This window comes from Pseudopipra pipra, chromosome 2 (assembly GCF_036250125.1).
Source record: "Pseudopipra pipra isolate bDixPip1 chromosome 2, bDixPip1.hap1, whole genome shotgun sequence".
NCBI lineage: Eukaryota > Metazoa > Chordata > Aves > Passeriformes > Pipridae > Pseudopipra > Pseudopipra pipra.
Genome location: NC_087550.1, coordinates 321,416 through 342,079, shown reverse-complemented (window position 1 = coordinate 342,079; position 20,664 = coordinate 321,416). Strand labels below are relative to the sequence as shown.

General features: G+C 62.5%; 1 protein-coding gene across 3 annotated transcripts in view; it reads right to left on the bottom strand.

Annotated features, from left to right (window-relative positions):
- Positions 1–2,680: 2,680 nt before the first annotated feature.
- Positions 2,681–20,664, bottom strand: part of PDE2A (phosphodiesterase 2A) — a 39,740-nt gene continuing 21,756 nt past the window's right edge. For all 3 annotated transcript variants that reach the window (XM_064642638.1, XM_064642647.1, XM_064642631.1), the window contains 29 exons: positions 13,936–14,025; positions 13,153–13,241; positions 12,733–12,842; positions 12,430–12,485; positions 12,288–12,347; positions 12,033–12,192; positions 11,896–11,948; positions 11,367–11,441; positions 11,218–11,259; positions 11,072–11,140; positions 10,842–10,972; positions 10,603–10,714; positions 10,477–10,516; positions 9,519–9,582; positions 9,351–9,429; positions 9,081–9,258; positions 8,792–8,904; positions 8,482–8,559; positions 8,150–8,272; positions 7,893–7,963; positions 7,408–7,530; positions 7,217–7,304; positions 7,055–7,102; positions 6,873–6,947; positions 6,617–6,716; positions 6,326–6,438; positions 6,051–6,089; positions 5,785–5,891; positions 2,681–5,612 (listed from right to left, as the gene is read on the bottom strand). In XM_064642638.1, the coding sequence (XP_064498708.1) occupies positions 5,387–5,612; positions 5,785–5,891; positions 6,051–6,089; positions 6,326–6,438; positions 6,617–6,716; positions 6,873–6,947; positions 7,055–7,102; positions 7,217–7,304; positions 7,408–7,530; positions 7,893–7,963; positions 8,150–8,272; positions 8,482–8,559; positions 8,792–8,904; positions 9,081–9,258; positions 9,351–9,429; positions 9,519–9,582; positions 10,477–10,516; positions 10,603–10,714; positions 10,842–10,972; positions 11,072–11,140; positions 11,218–11,259; positions 11,367–11,441; positions 11,896–11,948; positions 12,033–12,192; positions 12,288–12,347; positions 12,430–12,485; positions 12,733–12,842; positions 13,153–13,241; positions 13,936–14,025 (2,712 nt within the window). In that variant the 3' untranslated portion in view covers positions 2,681–5,386. The remainder of the gene's footprint in view (positions 5,613–5,784; positions 5,892–6,050; positions 6,090–6,325; positions 6,439–6,616; positions 6,717–6,872; positions 6,948–7,054; positions 7,103–7,216; positions 7,305–7,407; positions 7,531–7,892; positions 7,964–8,149; positions 8,273–8,481; positions 8,560–8,791; positions 8,905–9,080; positions 9,259–9,350; positions 9,430–9,518; positions 9,583–10,476; positions 10,517–10,602; positions 10,715–10,841; positions 10,973–11,071; positions 11,141–11,217; positions 11,260–11,366; positions 11,442–11,895; positions 11,949–12,032; positions 12,193–12,287; positions 12,348–12,429; positions 12,486–12,732; positions 12,843–13,152; positions 13,242–13,935; positions 14,026–20,664) is intronic.

Sequence of the window (20,664 nt, the reverse complement as noted above, 5' to 3'; positions counted from 1 at the left end):
GGACACACAGGCACGGGAACACACGGACACACACACACGGACACACACAGGAACATACACACGGACACACAGACACACATGGACACACACACAGAGGGACACACGCAGAGACACATAGACACACACATGGACAGACACACACAAGGGGACACAGATGCACACACACGAACACACGCAGAGACACAGACACAAACACGGGGACATAGACACAGGGACACAGACACACAGACAGACAGACACAGGGACACGCGCGGGGGGGGACACACACAGAGACAGACACACACACACACACACATGGACACACAGACAGACACAGGGACGCAGACAGACACAGGGACACACAGGCACGCACACACACGGACACACAGAGACAAGAACACACAGGCACGCACACACACGGACACACAGACACAGGGACATACACGTGGGGGACACACACACACAGGGACACACAGACACACACACACACACATGGATACACAGACACAGGGACACAGACAGACACAGGGACACACAGACACGCAGGGACACACACACAGGGGCACAGACACACATATACACCCAGATATTGCTGTGAACAGATGCGTGTGCAGAGATGCAGTTGGACACAGACACGTGTGTGAACAAAGACATGCGTGTGAACATGGGAGAACACATAGAGACATGTCTGTGAACCCACACGGGGACATGTCTGAACACAGATGTGTGTGAGCACAGTGTGTGAACACACGGACACCGGTGTGAACAGACACGGGCCTGGAGACACACAGACACAGGTATGAACATACAGAGACACGTGTAAACAGAGATGGTGTGTGCACAGACACACACATGGGCAGACACCCGTGCTGAAAAACACACACAAACACACGTGTGCACAGACAGGCACAGATGTGTAAACACACACACGGGTGAACACACCCCCCCCATGTGCACATACACATGTACACACCCCCATGTGCACACACACACCCCCCCATGTGCACATACACATGTACACACCCCCATGTGCACACACACCCCCCCCATGTGCACATACACATGTACACACCCCCATGTGCACACACACACACACACACACATGTGCACATACACATGTACACACCCCCATGTGCACACACACCCCCCCCATGTGCACATACACATGTACACACCCCCATGTGCACACACACACACACACGTGCACGCACACACAGACGTGTGCACAGACACACGTGTACACGCGTGTGCACACGCGTGCATACACCCACGTGTGTACACACTCACACCCACCCCCCCAAGTGCACACACACGTGTGTACACACAGACACACGTGCACACACACCCTCTCATTTGCATATCCCTGCCCCGCCCCCGTTCCGCCCCTCCTCCAATGGGATCCCCGCCCTCCCCGCAGGCAGCCCCGCCCCTCCCTCCTCATTGGCTGCCTGCCCTTCCCGCCCGCCCCCTGCCGCAGAGCAGCCCAAGGGGAGCGGCCCCCGGGTGATCCCGGTGGCACATCCAGGTGATCCCGGTGGCACATCCAGACCCCCGCTGGAGAACCCCCTCCCACCCCTGGGACCGAGGGACGTCACCTGGGGACGCCCAGGTGGGGTGTCCAGGGCACACCTGCACCCCGCAGGGGACACGTGCACCCCACCTTAGGGACACCCGGGAAGGGGGACGGGGTGGTGACACAGCCAGGGAGCGAAGGCAGGCCCGAGGCGAGTGAGGGTCAGGAGGGGGGCCGTGATACCCCCCGTGCGTCCGGGAAGGCGAAGGGATGTCACGGAGCCATCAGTGGCAAGAGGCTGGAGCGGGGCAGCTCCTGGCCGGGAGCCCCGGGCCCTGTTCTGGGACTAGTTCGGAGGATTAAAGGATTTAATCCCGGGATTTGAACCGCGGCCGGGAGCAGGGCGGGTGGAGGGGGCACTCGGTAGTTTGGGCAGGTTTTCATTCCAGTTTTGGCATCTTGGGCAGCGCCAGCGCGTGCCAGCACCAAACGCTCCGGGGACTTCTCCTCCAGCATCAGATTCCATGGCCCAGGATAACTGTCACACTGGGCTGGGATGAAAGCGCCGCATTGATCCCGGGTAATAAATTGCTCCTTAGCAGGATGACGGGAATGAAAACCACAGCCCTGATACGAGGATGATGGGCAGACTGGGCTGTCTCCTGCCAGGCAGGGATGGCTGCTGGAGCCAGAGGAGCAGCCCAGGGCTGGATCCTGCCCCAGTCCCAGCCCAGGCACTGGGGGGTCCCGGCACAGGCCCCATCCTGCATCCCAGCCCGGGACTCCACTGCAGTCCCAGTCCAAGCTGGATCCTGCCCAGGCCCAGCTCCTGGCCAGGAATGGGGAGTCCCCAGCTGGCAGATGGGGGTGGAAAGAGCATCCCAGTGGATTGGAGCATCCTGGGATTCTGGAACATTCCAGGAGGGAACAGGGCATGGGGGGGTGGGGAAACCAGAGCAGCTGGGGGGCTGGAGCACCCAGGGTGGGGGATCAGTGAATCCTGGGGCATTGGAGCATTCCACAGGACTGGAACATCCAGGGAGGGGCTTGAGCTTCCTGGGGAGGAGGGGTCAGAACTACATGGCCCAAGCTTGAGTCGCCCCCCCGAGGGCAATTTTGGAGTGCATAAGTCTCAACTGGAGCCCCTCAGTTCCCAACGAGGCCACCCACCAACCCGTCACAGGGAGGTCGATGTATGAAATTTATTTAGGAAAACCAAAACCCACCAGAAAAGAGAAATAATAATAAAGTAGGAGGAGAAGGGGGTGAAGGAGGTGGAGAAGTTGGAAGAGAAGGAAGAGGAGGAGGAGGAGGAGAGGAGAAAGAGGAGGAAAAAAGAAGGAGAAAGGGGAGGAGGAGAGGAAGAAAGAGAAGAGCCGTCTCCTCCTCAGGCTCTGCTGGAGCCCAGAACAACCAGTGCTGCGAGAGGGAAGGACGGAAAAGCTGGAGGAGGTTTGCACACCCACCCACGCCCGGGCACACTCGTGGGTGAGCTGGGCTGGGCTGGCTGCGCTCCCCCGGATCCAGAGGGGTATGTACAGGGGCGGGAGCCAGGAAAGCATCGACCACCTACGCACACCAGCAGCGGGGGCTGGAAAAGTGGGATACAGCTGGGAAACAGGCATCCCTGCGTGACCCCCCGTGGTGTGGTACCCTGGATGCAGAACCCAAGCGCAGGACACCCCCACATCCATCGGATGGAGAGACCCCCACGTCGCCAGGCACCCCTGGGTCGGCACTGGGATGCGGGGCCCATCTGGGAGCAGTTTTACCCCCTGGCACGTTGGTGCCACAGCTGTGCCAGCGCCACGCCAGAGATGGAGCCGCTGTCCTCTTCCTGCAGCTTGGGGGTTTGCTGCCTTCTGGGACCCCCCGGGTGGCGTGGGGAAGGGAGAAGGGCTTGAGGGGGCCTTGGGGACAAAGCCGTGGGCCAGCAGCCAGACGCGGTCACCAGGTGGGTCCCACCAGGGCTCGGGCAAAGCGTCTCGCTCAAGGCATCTCCGAGTAGGTAAGGCAAAAGGAACTCAGGTCACTTCGTCTGCGCGGGGCAGCTCAGCGCTGGGCTCTCCCGTGGCTGCTGCAGACACACGCTCCAGGGATCCCAAGAACACGGGAATGAAGGCATTGCTTACAGACGAGCCCGGGAGAGGAACGGCCTCAGTGTCGCCCAAATCCTGGAGGGACCTGCTGTGCACCACTGGGATGGTGCCATGGAGTGCTGCAGAGGAGTGAGGATGGCACAGCAAATGGCCCCACGTCCACTCTTGAGCCTGGTGGGACCAGCATCCGTGGGACCGATGCCAGCAGTGCCAGAATTTCACCATGCTGCTCCCATCACCTGCCCCTGCTCTGGTGGTGAACCCATGCAGCTCCCACGAGCTGGGTGATGCAGCCTGGGGGCTCAGTGCACCTCAATCCCTCAGGGCTCAGCTCCCACCCTCATCCCCGACACCCCCTTTGGCTGACCCCCAGCAGGGCAAGCTGCTCACCACGGTTCCCCTGCTCGTGGGTGTTTCAGGTGGCTTTGGATGGGGTGACGGAGCCCTGGGTCACACACAGTTGGACCCTGTGGGGCTGGTGGACCCCCTGGGGCTGAGGGGGTCCATAGGGGTTCAGCTGTGGCACCGGAGGGACCACAGGAAGGTCAGCAAGGTCCACGCACGGTGGTCTGTAGGAGAGGAGGAACCACGAAAGACCATGAGGGTCCAGGTAGGGTGGTCTGCAGGGCCAGAGGAACCACAGGAGGTGGGTGGGGTGCATGCACGGCTGTCAGCATGACAGGGGAGTGGTGGGAGACTATCAGGGTCCATGGACGGCCAGAGTGACCACGGGAGACCAACAGCATCCGTGCACGGGGCCAAGCAGGAGCAGAGGGAGCCCGGCGGGGTCCGTGCACACGGGTCAGTATGGCTGGAGCTGTGAAGCCACTGCGAGCCAGGGGTGCTCCCGACGCACTGGGCACCAGGGAAGCTGCTTGCGGTGAAGAGGCTCCTGGGTGGGCACCACAGGAACAGCCACGCAGTGGGGACACGGTGGGGACACAGCAGGGACACGGATGGGACCGGATGGACCCCCTGCGGAGCACAGCCCCCCCCCCGTGTGTGCAAAGCAGAAGCAGGGCCCCCAGCCTTGGCACACGTGTAGCCCTTGCAGGGGACGTGGCTGCGTGGGACTGAGCTGGGTGAGGGATACGAGTCCTTCCATGGGTGAGCGGATCCAGGGGTCCCAGGGAGGGGGGAATGTTAGCCAACAGATGCTCAGCAGCTACTGGGAAGAGGCCAGAGCAGGTTCTCCAGGGTGGGACCCAGCAGGGCATGCAGGCACAGTATCCCCATGGCCATCCCGCTCCAGGTGCCTCTTCCCTCCTCCAGCTGGAGCCAACCTCCTTCTATGGGCCAGATCCACGGTCCACAGAAACACACACCTCCGCTCTGCAGCCACTCCGTGGCTTTCCCACTGCCCCTCACCATCCTGCCAATCCCCCTCTGTCCCACTGACCCCCACACACCCATTTCAGGGACACTGACCCCTCCAGGGCTGCTTCCACTGAGGACTCGTTCTCATCGTCACCCCACGGGGACAGGGCCTGCAGCCTTAAGGCAGTTTAAAGCACATCCATCCCCCAGCCCCACAGTGTCCCCTGGTGCTCCCAGCCAACAAGGCAGTGTCCCTGGGCCCACCAGGTGGAGGGGACACCTGGACACCTGCCCCAGAGGGAGGAGACAGTCACCCACTGGTGGGGAAGGGCCAGCAGTGGGTGCTGGCAGCACACAGCCCTTGCTGTCATGGTCCAGAGTCACTGATGTCCCCCCAAAACTCCCCCCCGTGGTTTGGGGGATGAGGCTTGGGGATGCTCCTGGCCCAGCCGTGGCTGTGGCCTCCCCATCGCCTCCCTCACTCGGCCGCGGCCTCGGGGGGCTGCCCCACCTCGGGGTCCAGGCAGCCATTGAGCTGGGGGTCCGGGGCCTGGGGGTCATAGTCCTCATCCAGAAAGTCCAGGGAGTTGTTACTGGGCAAGCCTCGGATGGTGAATTTGTGGGAGACCTTGGTCCACTGCTCCCGGTTGCTGGCCACCCGCTCGTAGAGCTCTGCTGCCTTGGGGAACAGGTCCTGCAGCAACCTGGGGGGTGGGGGGTACACCCCATCAGCACGGGGCTGCACCTCCTTAGCTGGGTGGAGCCCCATCCCTACTGCTTGGAACCCCCACCTATGCGAGACACCCCGTCCCACCCTGAGAGGGGTGGGGGGTGGCAGGGGGTCCCCCCCACCCCAGTGCCAGCCCCGGGGCTCACTTGTAGATGGGCATGGCGATGTGCTCCATGAAGCTGATCTGCAGCTCAGGGATGTAGGCTTTCTCTCGGTCCATCATCTCCAGAGGGCTGTTTCCCATGGCTTTCTCCTGCACGGAGCCATCAGATGTTAGCCAACAGTGCCAGCGGCACTCCCCCACCCCATTCCTGGGCAAGACCTCTCTGCTCACCACCCACCCCCACATGCCATTCTCCCTGGTGCTTGCCAAGGGCGTTGGCCAAGCCCAGCCCTGCCAGGTGGCACCTACCAGATCACCCTGGGAGAAGAACTCCTTGTAGATCAGCTCCTGCAAGGGAAACGTGTCAGTGCAGGGGGTGCAGCCCGGGCTGACCCCCCAACCCCTGCCCTCCAGACCCTTCCCCACAGCTCTGCATCAGGCAGGGACACAGTCCTGGCATGGGGGGACTGCTGCACCCCCCAGGGTCCCGCGTGGAGGGGCAGGTGGGTCCCTGGTGCCATGCAGGTGACCTGGGAGGGTTGTGGGGTGGTGTTCAGGGGGCAGTCCCGTGGTGTGGCACTCACTGCGATCTTCCTGGTGGTCTTCCAGCCCTTGGTCTGGTCAGAGAGGTCGCAGGAGGTCATGAGCAGGCAGAGCAGCAGGCTGCGGTGCTGCTTGTTCTTGGGGTCATACCCCACTGCGGGCAGAGAGCGGGGAGGGGTTGGAGTGGGGGGCTCAGGAAGGAGCTCCACAGCCCCACCACTCCACATAGGAGGACTCTGGGGACAGCCAGGACCTCCCATGCCACCTCCCAGCTTTGGTGGGATGAGTTCTCACCACCCCCCCAGTCCCAATCTCAATCCCAGGAGCTTCACCTTCTGCCATTTTCTGGAGGTCCTTGAAGATGCGCAGGTGGTGGGCCAGGTCAGTGGCCAAGATGATGTCCCTCATCAGGTCCAGCATGCGCTGGTAGTCCTGTGGACAAGGCAGCTGCCGTGACCAGCTCTGTGCCCCTGCCAGCTCCCGCATCCCCAGAGATCCAGGGGTGGGGAGCTGGGGGTCTGGAGGGGACACAGGGGCTCAGCATGGGCAGGGGGTGGCCCGGGAGGGGCGTCAAGGTGGGGGGCTCACCTTTCGGGAGAAGTGGTCAAAGATGTTGCAGCCTTGGCTGTTGAGGATGGCGATGGCTTGGGCAAAGTGATGCCTCTGCGGGAGAAACCAGGATGGTGGGAGCAGGCAGGGAGCAGGCAGGGATGCTGGCACGCAGCCAGAACCCCAGAGAGCAAGGCAGTGGGAGGTCTGGGGGGTCTTACCTCCATGACAGAACCCTCAGAGCTGTAGAGCGCGGCCAGGACCGATTTCTGCAAGGCAGAGCAGCCGGAGTGATGGAGCTATGGGGGCGAAGAGGCCCCCCAGCTCTGCCCCTGTCCCCGTGCCCCCCACCCCTGCCCATCCCAGCGCTGGGCTCGGCTCACCGAGGCCACCTGGAAGGAGTTATTGGTGCCTCTGTGGTCCAGGTCGTGGCACATGCAGGAGATGAAGAGGGCAAAGATCTCGATGTCTCTGGGGAGGGGGAGGAGGGAAACTGAGGGAGGCAGGAGGGCAGGGAGCACCCCAGCTGGGCCAGGGGATGAGGGACAAGGACGGGGATGGCACCTGGCCTTACTCTAGATAGTTGACAAGCTCCAGGTTCTTGTAGAGCAGGTAGCAGAAGTGGGAGACGGAGAAGGCGTGCATCCAGTTGTGGTAGGGCGGGTCACGGTACCCCTTCTTCACCATCAGGCAGAACCTGGCAGGGGAACAGGCCCATGCAGGGGGCAATCTCACCCCCTGGGGACCTCCACCTGGCCAGGAGTCCCCCGGGCAGTCATGGGGTTGGGGATGGAGAATGGGATGGGGATAAGGATGGGACGGGTTGGGAATGGGGAAAGGGACAGGGATGGGGACAGGGAAGGTGGATCATGATGTGGATGTGGTTGTGGTTGTGGTTGTGGACAGGCACTGGGACAGGGACAGGAACAGCGATGGGAATGTGGATGGGGATGGAGACAGGGAAGGGAACAGGGAAAGGAGTGGGATAAGTGCAGGGAAGGTGGACAGTGATGAGGATGGGGATGAGAAGGTGGGCAGTGGAGAAGGATTGGGACCCACCTGGTGAGCGTCTGACGGTCCATCTTGTAGGTGTTGATGAAGTTCATGTCCTGCAGCATGCTCAGGATGGCCTGCAGAGGGGACAGGGTGGGTGGCAGGGGGTGACAATGCCCACCATAAGCCACCCCTGCCTAGCAGGGAAATGCTCAGGGATGCAGCCACATTCCCCCATGCCTGCCCCCCAGGGCTGATGTTCGTGACCTGACAGAGGGCAGCAGGGGACAGTGGCAGCTGAGGACTGTCCCCACAGCCCTCACCATGGAGGTGTCGTCCTCGGGCAGGGAGCGTGGTGTGTAGGTGAAGCTGGCGAAGTTGGGGTCGATGGTGGACACGGGCTGGATGCCCTCACTCAGCAGCTTGGTGTACTCATCATCTGACACCTGCAGGAGCCATAGCCAGTGGCCCATGTTGTGACCAGGTCCCCAGAGTGACCCAAGGGCCACATGAGCCACAGTGAGAGCAGAGAGCCCTGGGATATCAATGCCACCCCACTGTGCCACCACCTCGGGGTGAAGGGTGGGGGCACCACACTGGGAGCAGGGGTCCCACCCCTGTCCCCATGCTGGTCCCTGTTCTCATGCCACCTCACCTTCATGTGGTACATCATCATCTCGTTGGCCAGGTGGCTTCGGTACTGTGCCTCGTTCACCTTCTTGTACAGCAGGGACTGCGGGGCGGGATGGGGGTACGGGAGCGCTGGGGGTGGGCAGACACCCTCCAGCACCCCCAGCCCACCCTGGCACCCCAGCACATCCTTATCCCCACGTCTGCCCTCCCCCACCACCGCCTGTCCCCACGGAACAGGGACCACACCCACGTCCCCTCATCCCTCTGTGCCGTGGCAGAGCCGGGACCCCCCCTGTGTGTGACCCCCCGGGCTGGGCCCCCCCGGCACGCACGTGGGCGATGCTGATGCCGCAGTAGATGGAGAAGGCGGTGGCCAGGTCCTCGTCGAACTTGCTGAACCAAGGGCCGTTGATCTTGTTGACCAGCTCCGCTACCCCGATGACCTCTGGAGCAGAGGGGGGGTGATGGGGGAGTCAGGCCCGCGTGCTGGGGACAGTGCCACGTCCACATGATGGGTGACCAGACCACCACGTGCTGACAGAGGCACCCGTGCCCCCCACGCCAGTGTGCCCCCCACGCCAGTGTGCCCCCCATGCCAGTGTGTCCCCCTCGCCCCCTCACCCTGGCTCTCGTTCTTGATGGGGAAGCAGAGGATGTTGCGGGTGCGGAAGCCGGTGCTGTCGTCCACCCCGCGGTAGAAGAGCGGGTGTGAGTAGGCATCCTTGATGTTCAGGATCTTGCCGGTGGTGGCCACGTGCCCGGCGATGCCCTGGTCCGCCGGGATGCGGATCTCGTAGCTCTGCGGGCAGGGGGAGGGCGTCACCAGCAGGGCTCGGGGGGCGGGACACACCCCCGGACCGCCCAAGTCCCCCCCGCGGGCCCCGCGCTCACCTCGTCGTCCACCACACCGCCGTCGAACACCTTGGCCACCAGCTCGTGGCTGAGCCGGTCCAGCAGGAACACGGAGCATCTGCAAGGGGCGCCGCTGCCGTTGGCACGCACAGGGGAGCCCCGCGTCCCCTCCGTGTCCCCCCACGCGTGTGCCCCCCTCCCACTCACATCTCGGCGTTGCTGAGGTTCCGGGCCTCCGTAATGATCTCCTGGAGCAGGACGGACACGTCATCTGTGGGGGGTGCAGGGCAGGGTCAGGGACCCCCACCGGGGCAGCACAGCCCCCCCACCCCACACTCGGGCAATGGAAGGGGGGGCTCAGCTCAGGGGCACAGCAGGAAGGCTGGGGGGCACGGATGGACAGGGCTCTGTGTGTGTGGCATGTGAGCAGCACGTGCGTGAGTGCGGCAGCACCTGTGTGTGTGCAGCAGTGCCCATATGTGTGTGCAGCACCCATACGTGTGAGCAGCAGTGCCCATATGTGTGTGCAGCACCTACACGTGTGTGCAGCAGTGCCCATATGTGTAAGCAGCAGTGCCCATATGTGTGTGCAGCACCTACACGTGTGAGCAGCAGTGCCCATACGTGTGTGCAGCAGTGCCCATACGTGTGTGCAACAGTGCCCATACGTGTGAGCAGCACCCATGTGTGCAGCACCCATACACGTGAGCAGCAGTGCCCATACGTGTGTGCAGCACCTACACGTGTGTGCAGCAGTGCCCATATGTGTAAGCAGCAGTGCCCATACGTGTGTGCAGCACCCATACGTGTGTGCAGCAGTGCCCATACGTGTGAGCAGCAGCACCCATACGTGTAAGCAGCAGCACCCATACGTGTGAGCAGCAGTGCCCATACGTGTGTGCAGCAGTGCCCACACATGTGTGCAGCACATACGTGTGTTCTGCAGCAGCACGTGTGCACACGTGTTCCTAAGAGCTCCATGGCCATGCCACATGCACATGTGCACCCGTGCAGCGTCACTGTATGCCAGGCTCTGTGCCAGCTCATGTCACCCTTCTGTGACCATCCCCCAGCAAGGGGACAGGGTCCTCCCTGGCTGGGGACAGACCCCAGTGCCACCACCCCCGTGTGCTCCCCTGCCATGGGGGCTCTCCCGTGCACCTACCCAGGTGGGTGAAGAGGTTCTTGGCCACCTGCAGCAGAGCCTGGGGGGACAGAGGGGATGCCATCAGTGACCGGCACGAGGTGGGACACACACACACGTGTGTGACACGGCCCCACGGGCGCTCACCTGGCACTCGCACTTGAGCTTCTGCTCCTTCTGGAAGGCCAAGGTGCTTGTGAGCACTGTGGAGGTGTAGCAGAAGCAGTGCTGGATCTTGTGCTCGTCCGTGTCCGTGTAGCTGGCGGGGGGACACCTCAGTTCCCTGTCCCCACTGGCCACCCCCCTTCCTCCACGGTGACAGTGCTCCAGCACCCCCAAAGCAAGGGGGTGCAGCCCCCCAGAGCCCCGGCCAAGCCACCGCTCACCTCTCCCCGCTCAGCTTGTTGAAGGCGCAGGCCAGTGCCACCACCTGGGAGGTGGCCCGGCTGATGACAGGGACACAGAGCATGGAGGTGACCTCGCAGCCCAGCATGCTGCTCAGCTGCTTGTGCTCCTCCTGCGGGCAGAGGTGAGGAGGGGGTGGAACCAGCACCGGGAGGCACCGGAGTGACCCCTGTGTGTCCCCGGGGGCAGGGGGCACACGGCTGGTACCCACCTCGCTGATGTCCTTCAAGGTGATGGGCTTCTTGTCCTCCACCACCTGCCCCAGGCGCCCGAAGGTGAGCTGTGGGGGGAGGGCATGAGTGAGCCCGTGGTACCTCCTGCCCCAGACCCCCCACCCCTCACCCCCACCCAGCTCACCGAAAAGCTGATCTCCTCCTCGAGGACACGGTCCCCCACCACCTGCAGGAGATGGGGGGAAGGAGGTGCCCTTGAGGATGATGCCGTGCTCAGGGGGTGTCCTGGCACCTGCTGGGGGGTCAGGGTTGGGAGACCCTCGTGGCACCCACCTGGCAGAAGAGCTGGTGGTTGTCCTCGGAGACGAGCAGGAGGCAGCAGCACAGCGACTGGGTCTCCTGCTTCAGCTGAAGGGATAGCAGGGGGTCAGCGCCTCAGCCTGTCCTGAGCACTCCCAGGGCAGGATCTGGCCCCTCCTCTGCCTCCCTGTGCCCAGGGCACCCACACGTGCCATGCGAAACCAGGTGCCCCGCCCCAGAACCTCTTCCCTGTGCCTGGGCAGGGGCACTCTGGAAATCACCGATGGCAAGGGCAAGGCTGTTCACTGGACACTACTGGGGGTTGTGTACAGGGTGCTAGAGAGCAGTTTTTGGGGTGAGGGTGGCACTGTTAACTCTGGAAACTGTGGATGGTTGTGACGAGGCTGTTCACTCTGGTCACAGCTGGTGACTGCACAGCTGACGCTCGAGGCATGTCTCTGCTTTGGGGAATTTTCTTCTGTTTTGAAATAAAACAGGGCTCCCTGGTGTGTCCTGGGGCTCGGGGCAGGTGGGGGTCGGGGCCGGCGGGGGGACTACTCACATAGTTGATGACTTTGAGCTGCAGCGAGGCGGCATCCAGGTCATAGAGCTCACCTGTGGGAGGGGTCAGAGTGCCGGGAGGGGCCGGGCACGGTTCCACCCTGCACACAAACACCCCTCCCGGAGTCCCCCACTCACCACAGAGCTGCAGGATCTTGCAGTCCAGGTCGCTGTAGCTGCTCTCAGGCGCCTTCTCAGGCTTGGCCAGGGACGTCTGGGAGGAACTGGTGGAGAGGCTGACCTGGGGCCAGGGCTGCAGCTTCTGCAGGGCTTGCAGGCGCCGGAATGCCACCAGGGCCTGCAAGGGGGGCAGAAAGGACAAGGAACAGCAAGGCTTGGGGGGGTCACAGGTCCCCAGGCGGCGGGTCTCACAGTGCAGAGGGAGTCACTCACATGTCTCTCCAGTGCACGAAGGTTCTGCTCATCTGAGTCACTCAGCTGGCCACAGTGCACCTGGAGGGGGAGTGATGTGAGGGCCCCCATGTCCGGGCCCTGGCTCTGTCCTCCAGAGTCCTGCCCGTGTCCCCACACTCACCAGGATGACACACACCACGGTCCCACTGTTCTTGTCCACCAGCGGGATGATGAGCACTGCGAGCGAGACAGGGTCAGTCCTGGGTGGAGCTCAGCTCTTGGGGTGCATGTCCTCACTGTGCCCCCAGTGTCATGACCCACCCACCCAGCCATCCTCCCCTGCAACCCTCCATCCACCCACCAACCCACTTATCCATCCATTCGTCCTTCCACCCATCCGCCTCCTCACACCTCCAGCCCTCCACCCACCCCTCCACCTCCCCACCACCTGTCCCCCGAGACCCCCCTTCCCCGCAGCCCCCACCTTGCATGCCAGGGGCCAGGGGTGCTGCCAGGGGGCCCAGGTGCCGGCCAGGGAGCTCGGCAGGGAGCAGCCCCCCGCACTCCAGCCGCTTCTGCTTCCGCACAGCATCCCTGCGGGGACAGGGACACCTTGAGAACCCCCTGGGAAGGGCACCTGGGCAGAGAAACCCCTGGAAAGGGGCAACCTCCTAGGCAGGGACACGTGTGTCCCCGCACACGCACACACGGCCCCTGCGCACACACGTGCACATCCAGGATGAGGATGGGAAGGGAAAGGAGATGGGCACGAGGATGGAGCCGGAATGAGGACGGGGATGGGGTCAGGGGTGGGAAACCTCGTGCCCCCTGTGCACGAGGGGGGAGCACAGCAGCCAGGCCACGCCCGCGTGCCCACGCCCAGGCCAGGGGGGGCCGAGCTCACCTGAGCTTCCCGTCGGGGGGCAGCTCGTGGGGGGGGTCGTCGCAGAGCAGCCGCGTGTCCCCATCCAGCAGGTAGATGTAGACGTGCTCCTGGGGGCAGGGGGCAGCACACACATGTGTGCAAACACACGTGCACACCCACATTTGCACACACACACACACACACACACACACACACACGGATACATCCTGAACACACACACAGAGTCATGCATGTGTGCACACGCCTGCACATGCGTGCACACACCTGGACACATATGCACACACCTGGACACACCTGCACACATGTGCACACACCTGCACACATGTGCACACATGTGCACCATCCACACCCAGCCATGGCCAGGGCTCCCCGTGGAATGGCTCTGGCACAATGCTCACCAGCACCAGGCCCATCGGGATCAGGGCCATCAGCACCCCCAGGGACACCAGCACCCCCAGGGCCATCAGCACCCCCAGGGACACCAGTACCCCCAGGGACACCAGCACCCCCAGGGCCATCAGCACCCCCAGGGACACCAGCACCCCCAGGGACACCAGCACCCTCAGGCCATCACAAGCACCAGGGCCACCCCCAGCACCCTGGCCCATATAGGGGGAGAACTGTGCAGAGGGATGGGGACAGGGAGACCCCACCCCAGGCTCAACCCCAGAATCAACCAAAGAAATCAAGCAAGGAATCCACCCTCCATCCCCTCCCAGGGCTCCCCCCAGCCCAGGGGGTCTCAGCAACCCCACAACTCCCAGGATGCTCTGCCCCCCACTCCCCCCGGCCCCCACGTACCACGGCGGGCAGCAGGGTGACGAGGGCGTGGCGGAGGGCATCCCGCAGGGCGGGGGCATCCAGCGCAGCGCCCAGGCTCAGCAGAGCATCCTGCAGGGACGGCACAGCACAACGGGGCGTCACCGCGGCCCCACACCAGAGGGAGGGGCGTGCGGCACCCACCCTCCCTCACCCCACCATGGCACGGGTCCGCCTGCCCTCAGACCCCTCGCAGCTGCCTCCAGCCTGCCCGGAGCCTTCTGGGGGGCCGAGCCCTCCTGTTGTGGTCAGTGTCCATGATGGGGGACACGGACATCCCAGAAAGGGGGGGGAGGCTTTGACACTGAGCCACACTGCCCTCGGTGCTAGCCATGCCATAAAGCACCACTGGGAAGAGAAATGGGACAAGGTGGATAAAAGCTCATCTGGGGATTAACAACCCCATGGAGGGATGGAGGTGTTGGGACAGACACATGGAAAAGCTGGGGGGCACAGGGGCCTCCGTGGTACAACCCTCCCAGCTCTGCTCCTGCCTCCAGCCCTCGTCTGGGAGACCAGGATGAGGATGACGTGATGATGGGAATAGTGGATGCTCCGAGTCAGACACCAGACAACAGCTTTGGGATTTGCTCTTCCTTCAGTCCCAGCTCTGCCAGGCAGCTCCAGGCTGCATCCTTGACAACCAGACCCGGGGACCGTTCCCAACCCTGCACCCGGGGATCCCCCCCGGGACAGCAGCCCCTCTCCATGCCACCCCAGCCCTGAGCCCGGGGACACCCTCGGCCGCGGGGCGGGATCCGTGGGAGCGCGGCTGGAGGCGAGGGCGCTTCCGGCTGGAGACAGCGGCGCTGGATGTTATTCCAACAGGGCCGCATCTCCAGTCACTTACACACACTGGAGACACATGCACTGTAGAATACAGCCAGGCCTGGGCCAGGGGGCCGTCCCGCCGTCCCTCTGTCCCACCGGATCCTCCACAGCAGCCCCCCCGGGGGCGGGGGGAGATGGGCAATGTCTGAGCAGGACCCCGGGTCTGCTTGGGGCGTCACGTGCCGGTGGCACACTTGGCACGGGGACAGACAGGTGGCAACTGGACGTGGGTGGTGGCTTTAATAGGGCTGGGAATGTGGGTCCTTCTCTGGAGTGGTGAGGGGAAAGCTGCAGGAGCTAAAAAAAGATACTCCCAAGATGAGGCGAGAGCGGCTCAGGCAGGCAGGGAAGTTTGCAGAGGAGGCAGGGGGAGTGAGAGTGGGCTGGGAAGGGTGTCACACTCATTCCACTTGTTCCACTGATGCCAATAAATGGCTCATCCCACTCACCCTATCGTCCCACTCAGCCAACTCACCATATTCATCTAGTTCATCCTACTCATCCCATTCAATGGCTCATCCAACTCAAATGCTTGTCCCACTCATCCTGCTCATCCCACTCAACCACTCATCCCCCTTATCCCACTCACCTTGCTTGTCCCATGCATCCAGCTCGCCCCGCTCATCCCACTCAACAGCTTGTCCCACTCGTACCACTCATCCTGCTCATTCCACTTGTTCCACTCATCCTACTTACCCCACTCATCCCATCTGTCCCACTCGTCCCACTCCCAGCCCAGAGCAGGGGTTTGCCCCGACACCCTCACCCCATGTGACCCCAGTCCCTCAGGCCTGGGGGTGCTGCAGCCCCGCTCTGGGGGCTCTGCCAGGACACGGTCCGGGCCTGGAGACAGCACAGCCACGTCCTGGGTATTGCCATGAACAGCCTCTCCCATGGGGTTCCCCATGTCCCACTCCCAGGACTCCATGCCATGGGCCCCATCCAGGCACCACCCCAGTTTGGGTGAGGCTCCTCCAGATCCCTCTCTACTCCACGGATGCCGGGGCATTTGGATGCATCCCTGGTGCAATGGGATGCTCCAGCACCAGCACGGAGATGAAGCTATTGGCTACCCCATGCCTGTCACCAGGAATGTCACCAGGACCCACCTAGCCGGGCTCATCCAGCTCATCCAGCTCTGTACCTGCACCCCTCTCCCAGGGGGCAGTTCCCAGTGCCTGCTCCTCATCCCAGCTTCCGTGGAGAGCAGAGCTATGGTAATGCTTCCCAAGGGGGCACGGCGGGTTAATTAACTGCACCGAAACAGGAGGCACAGAGGGATTGCAATTCCCAGCTGCTGAAGCAGAGCCCCATGCCCTCATCAGAGCCCGATGCCCTCATCCCAAGCACTGCACACCCAGCAACTCCGGAGGAAAATACTGCATGGAGAGGACTTTGGGAACAGATCCCAGGACAGGGTGTGGGGCAGGGGACATGGCATGGCATCACCAACAGCCCCAGGAGCTGAGGATGCTGCTGCTGCTGCAGAGCAGGTGAGCAGTGCCCTGTCCCTGTCCAGGTTCCTGCCTTGTCCCCATGGCGCACTCACATGGCCCCGTGGACTCTCACCCATGGAGTGTTGTCACCCTTGCTCTGGCCTGAGAGGGCAGGGATGCTGGTCTCACTCTGCTGAACTCCTGAGCTGGCAGGGTGACCCTGGGGACCGTGATGCCAGCAGGAATTTTGCCAGCTGCCCTTGGCCAGCATCCCATGGTGCGGTGCAACACCAGAGCCGTATCTGCCTCAGTATTCCTGCTGGAGCTGGTGGGTGATTAATGACACCATTCATCTCCTCAGAGTAAGGATCTGTCTCTGCTCCAACACAGACTCCTGCTCTGGCTCCAGCAAAGCCAAATCCCACCACAGCCCAGCCTCCGGAGCACTGCCTGCTCTCCCTGCCATGGAAAATGGCCCTTTTTAATTTTCCCTCTATTTTTCCCCCACTTTTTCCCTTTGGAGAGTGGCAGCAGCATCCCATCCCCAGCCATAAGGTGGTGGGAAACTCCAGCACAGTCCTCCCGACACCCATTCCAGGCTTACACAGACCCAGCTGGAGTGGAAAAGCAGCTTTTCCCTCCCAGTGGAGGGAATTCAGCAGCAGTGAAAAGGAGGCTGTCTCTCCTTTTTTCGGGAGGGGCAGCCACGTCTGTGCCCTGCTCCCCACACTGGCCACAGCACCTTGGTTTGTCCCCCCTGACACCCTCAGTCCCTCTGGATGTTTATAGAATAGAGAAATCCCATCCTGGATGGCTTCCTCTCAGGAAAGGCTCATTTCACACCTGCCATGGGGAGGACACCAAGGGTTTGGGGGGGTCTCACTGGCCTCACAGGGTCTCAGTCCCTGGACTTGCACCCGTTCCCCTGGTCTTGCTCCTGGGGGATGAATGGAGACCCCCAGGGTGAGGAGGAGCCCCCAGGAGCAGGCAGAGGCCAGATCCAGTGCAGTGAGGCACCCGTTGGGGTGTGCAGCCCCCTTGAGGGTACCTGGAATTTGGGATCTCTCCCAGGAAGGGACACTCGGCCACTTGGCAAGTAGAGCTTGTACCGGGCAGAGCTCAAATCCAGGACCTGCCATCCACAGGACTCCTCTTTAGCCACGGGGAAGCTGAGCCAGGCAGCAATGCCTAGTGCCTGGGAGCATCCTGCTCCTGGGGGAATGCTGAGCCAGGCTGCAGGACCCCCACCCTGCCTTGCAAGGGGATCCTGGGCTGAGGGGGCCCCAGATGGACCCTGCCATCGCTGCTGGAGCACCTATGGGTGCTGGCTCCACAGGAGGATGCTGGCAGCAGACCAGGCTTCCATGGCAGGCTTCTGCCACATCCCTCCCCAAGGAACCTTGAGGAAGTGAATCATCTCCCCGCCAAGCTTCCAGCCCAGCTTTGCTGTAAAGATTCCAAGTGAATGATCTGCCAGAGGTGACCCTTTGAGCTTGAGGCGTCCATCTCACTGCGAGCCCTCGGAGCTCAGCTCCTGCCCCTCCAGTGGGACTTCTTCCACCGGGGAATGCAAGGGAAATGAGCCCAATTAATTCTGGCAGTGGATTATTAGTGCATTAGCCCCTGCCTGAGTGATCACCCTTGGGATGGAGCTGGACATCACTCCGTCTGGACAACTTCACCCCCAGTTGGGGACCCCAAATCCGATTAGAGCATCCGAGATGCTGACTGCACAACTATCTGTGCCCGTGGGCAGCGCATCCCAGCACCCACATCCCACGCGTGTGCTGCCCGGTGGGTGTGCCAGGCTCAAGGTGCAAAGGGATGGGGATGCTTGGGAGCGCAGAATACAGCGAGGAGGGGTCTGGGGCAGGGAAAAGGACCCCCCTGCAGCCCCGTCTCTCATAGGGGGTTTGCAGGCTTCAAGGACAGCAGAGCTGCTCCCCAGGGCATTCCCCATGGAGCAGAGCCCTGCATGAGGAGGGTGACCCTGGGGTCCCCCCATCACAGTCCCACCAAGCTGGGGCTGGGGGCTCAGGGCTCCCTCCCACTGTGGGCTCTTCACATAGGATGCATTTTTAGCTGCCAGCCTCTAGATCTTGTTACATCTGACAGTCAAAAAGCAAAATCCTGTTCAGATTCCTGGCAGGCAGCCCACCTCCACCGGCACAGCCCCTCACTGCTCCCCACCCTGGGTCCCTGGCCCTGGCCAAGGGCTCCCTGCCTGCCCCAACCCTGCAGGCAGGGACACCCACACCCTCTCCTCTGCCCCAGCTCCACCTTTTCCCATCGCTTTCACCTTTCCAGGAAAAGTGATGGGGAAACTTTCTCCCCTCCCTCCTCCGGTTCAAGGAGAAAGACGCTGGTCCAGGACCCCCTTTTGCCCCCGCCCGTTGCAGCCGGGGCTGTCTCCAAGGCACGGGGACGGATGTCCCTGCCTTTGTCACCTCTCCAGCGCGCGGCCGCAGGGTGACAGCGCCAGGGGGAGCAGCTGATCCCCCCGGGCCCCCAGGCTGAGCCACAGCTGCCAGCAAACGCCCAGCCTGCGCCCGCGCCGCCCTGCCCAAGCATTTGCCGAGCAATCTGGCGGCGTTAAAAATATCCCGAAATATCCCCGAGCCGTGATTCAGCCTCCTCTCCCGCCTCCGGCGATGCTAAGCCCCCCCCAGCCCCACTCCCCTCCCGGGGGGCTGCTCCCCCCCGGCTGCTCGGCCTCGTGCTCCGGCCCGGGCGGTTAAATATAGCCGAGCCCTGGCCGTGTGTTGGCAACGCGGGGCTGACAACAAGGCAGGGCCGGCGGGAGCATCACCGGCCTCTCACCCCGCGGTGCCAGCGGGGCACTGAGGCGCAGAGCAGGGAAGCAGCTCCCGAAGGCAGCAGGTTGCAGCTTTTCTGTGGGCAGAGTGACACTGCGAACACCCTGTCACCCTGGCCCTGTCCCCCTCCCTGCTCCCTCCCACAGCCGCAGTTTCCCTGGGAATCCTCTCCATAGGGCTGAGGAAACCGCATTCCTGCTACCCCCAGCTCTGCCGTGGGCTGGGTGACACTGCTGAAAAGCCTGTCACCCTGTCCCCCACATTGATTCAGGCCTCTTTCCTCAGCCCCTCAGCCACAACTCCCTGCGGAATCCTCTCTGTAGTGGTGGGGAAGCAGAGGCAGTATCCCTGATCCCCCTGCAGCAGCACCCCTGGTAACCCTCCAGCAGCATCCTTGGGGCAAGGTCCATGGCAGCAGAGCATGGAGGGGCGGATGGAGGGATGGATGGAGGTGAGGGCTGGCAGCTCTGCCCAACTCCGGCCGGGAAGCCGTCCATCCATCTCCTCCCAGCCCCGTTCTCAGTCCCAAATTACATTGCTTTAATCTAATCAGGCAGCAACAACCTGTAACCCACGGTAGCTCCTTAATTACCTCATCTTTTCCAGGGGGATAATGAGGGCAAACGGGAAGGAAACACTTCTGGGATCTCTCGTCTCCCCATGGTTGTTTGCCTGGGGTCCTGGCAACAGATGGATGGGGAGCAGGGACTGGGGTGCAGGAGCCTGGCACAGAACCACCCTGGCACCAGCAATCCGTGCTGAGGCTTCCCAGGGCTGGAGGATGCAAACCCGTGGAATCAGCCATCCCAAAAAAGCACAAAAGGGGCCCTGCATGCCCATGCCTGCCTCAGTTTCCATGTCTGTGGAGGTTCCCTGCCTCGGTGTCCCCACCTGCAGAGGGTCACAGCCGTGCAAGACCTTCTCGGGGTGGCTCTGGAGTTGGGTCCAGGTGGGATGAGCCATGCTGAGCCCAGCATCTCCCCAGAGCTCAGGGCATCCCTCACCCCATCCTCCTCCTCACCCATGCATCAGCCTCACCAGGGCCTGTCATGCTCACACTGCACAGGGCACTTGCACAGACCCTTTGCAGTTGGAATTTCCACAGCCCAGAACCAGGCAGACACTGCTCCCCACAGACCCTGCATGTTCTCAGTGGGACTTTTTACTGATCCAAGCAAATTTCCCAACCTCTGGCACCCCCTGAGCCCTTGAGGTGCTCCTAATCCATCTCCCCACATCCCAGCCCAGCCCCCCGTGGTCGAGGGAATGGGGCCAGAGTCAAGGTTGCTTCCTGTTGATGTCCCTTTGTCAGGCAGGACAAACAGGGACTGCAGCCGCTCTCCTCAAGGATTTCCGTCCCCAGAACATCGTGGCCTTCTTGGAACAGCCAACACTGGCTAATGATCTGTCACTGCTTTGTCCCTAATTAGTTCACTGTTGTAAGAAGGGAGGTGGCGAGCGCTGGGGGTCTCACTGTCACTCGTCCCTAACCCATGTCCCACAGTGTGGAGGGAGACAGGGACACCACTCAGCCCTGTGTCACCTGTCCCTAAGCCATGGCGAGCAGAGGGTGTCCTGTGGCAGGCACAGGAAAACTGCTCCATGGTTAGGAGCATCCCTATGCTCCT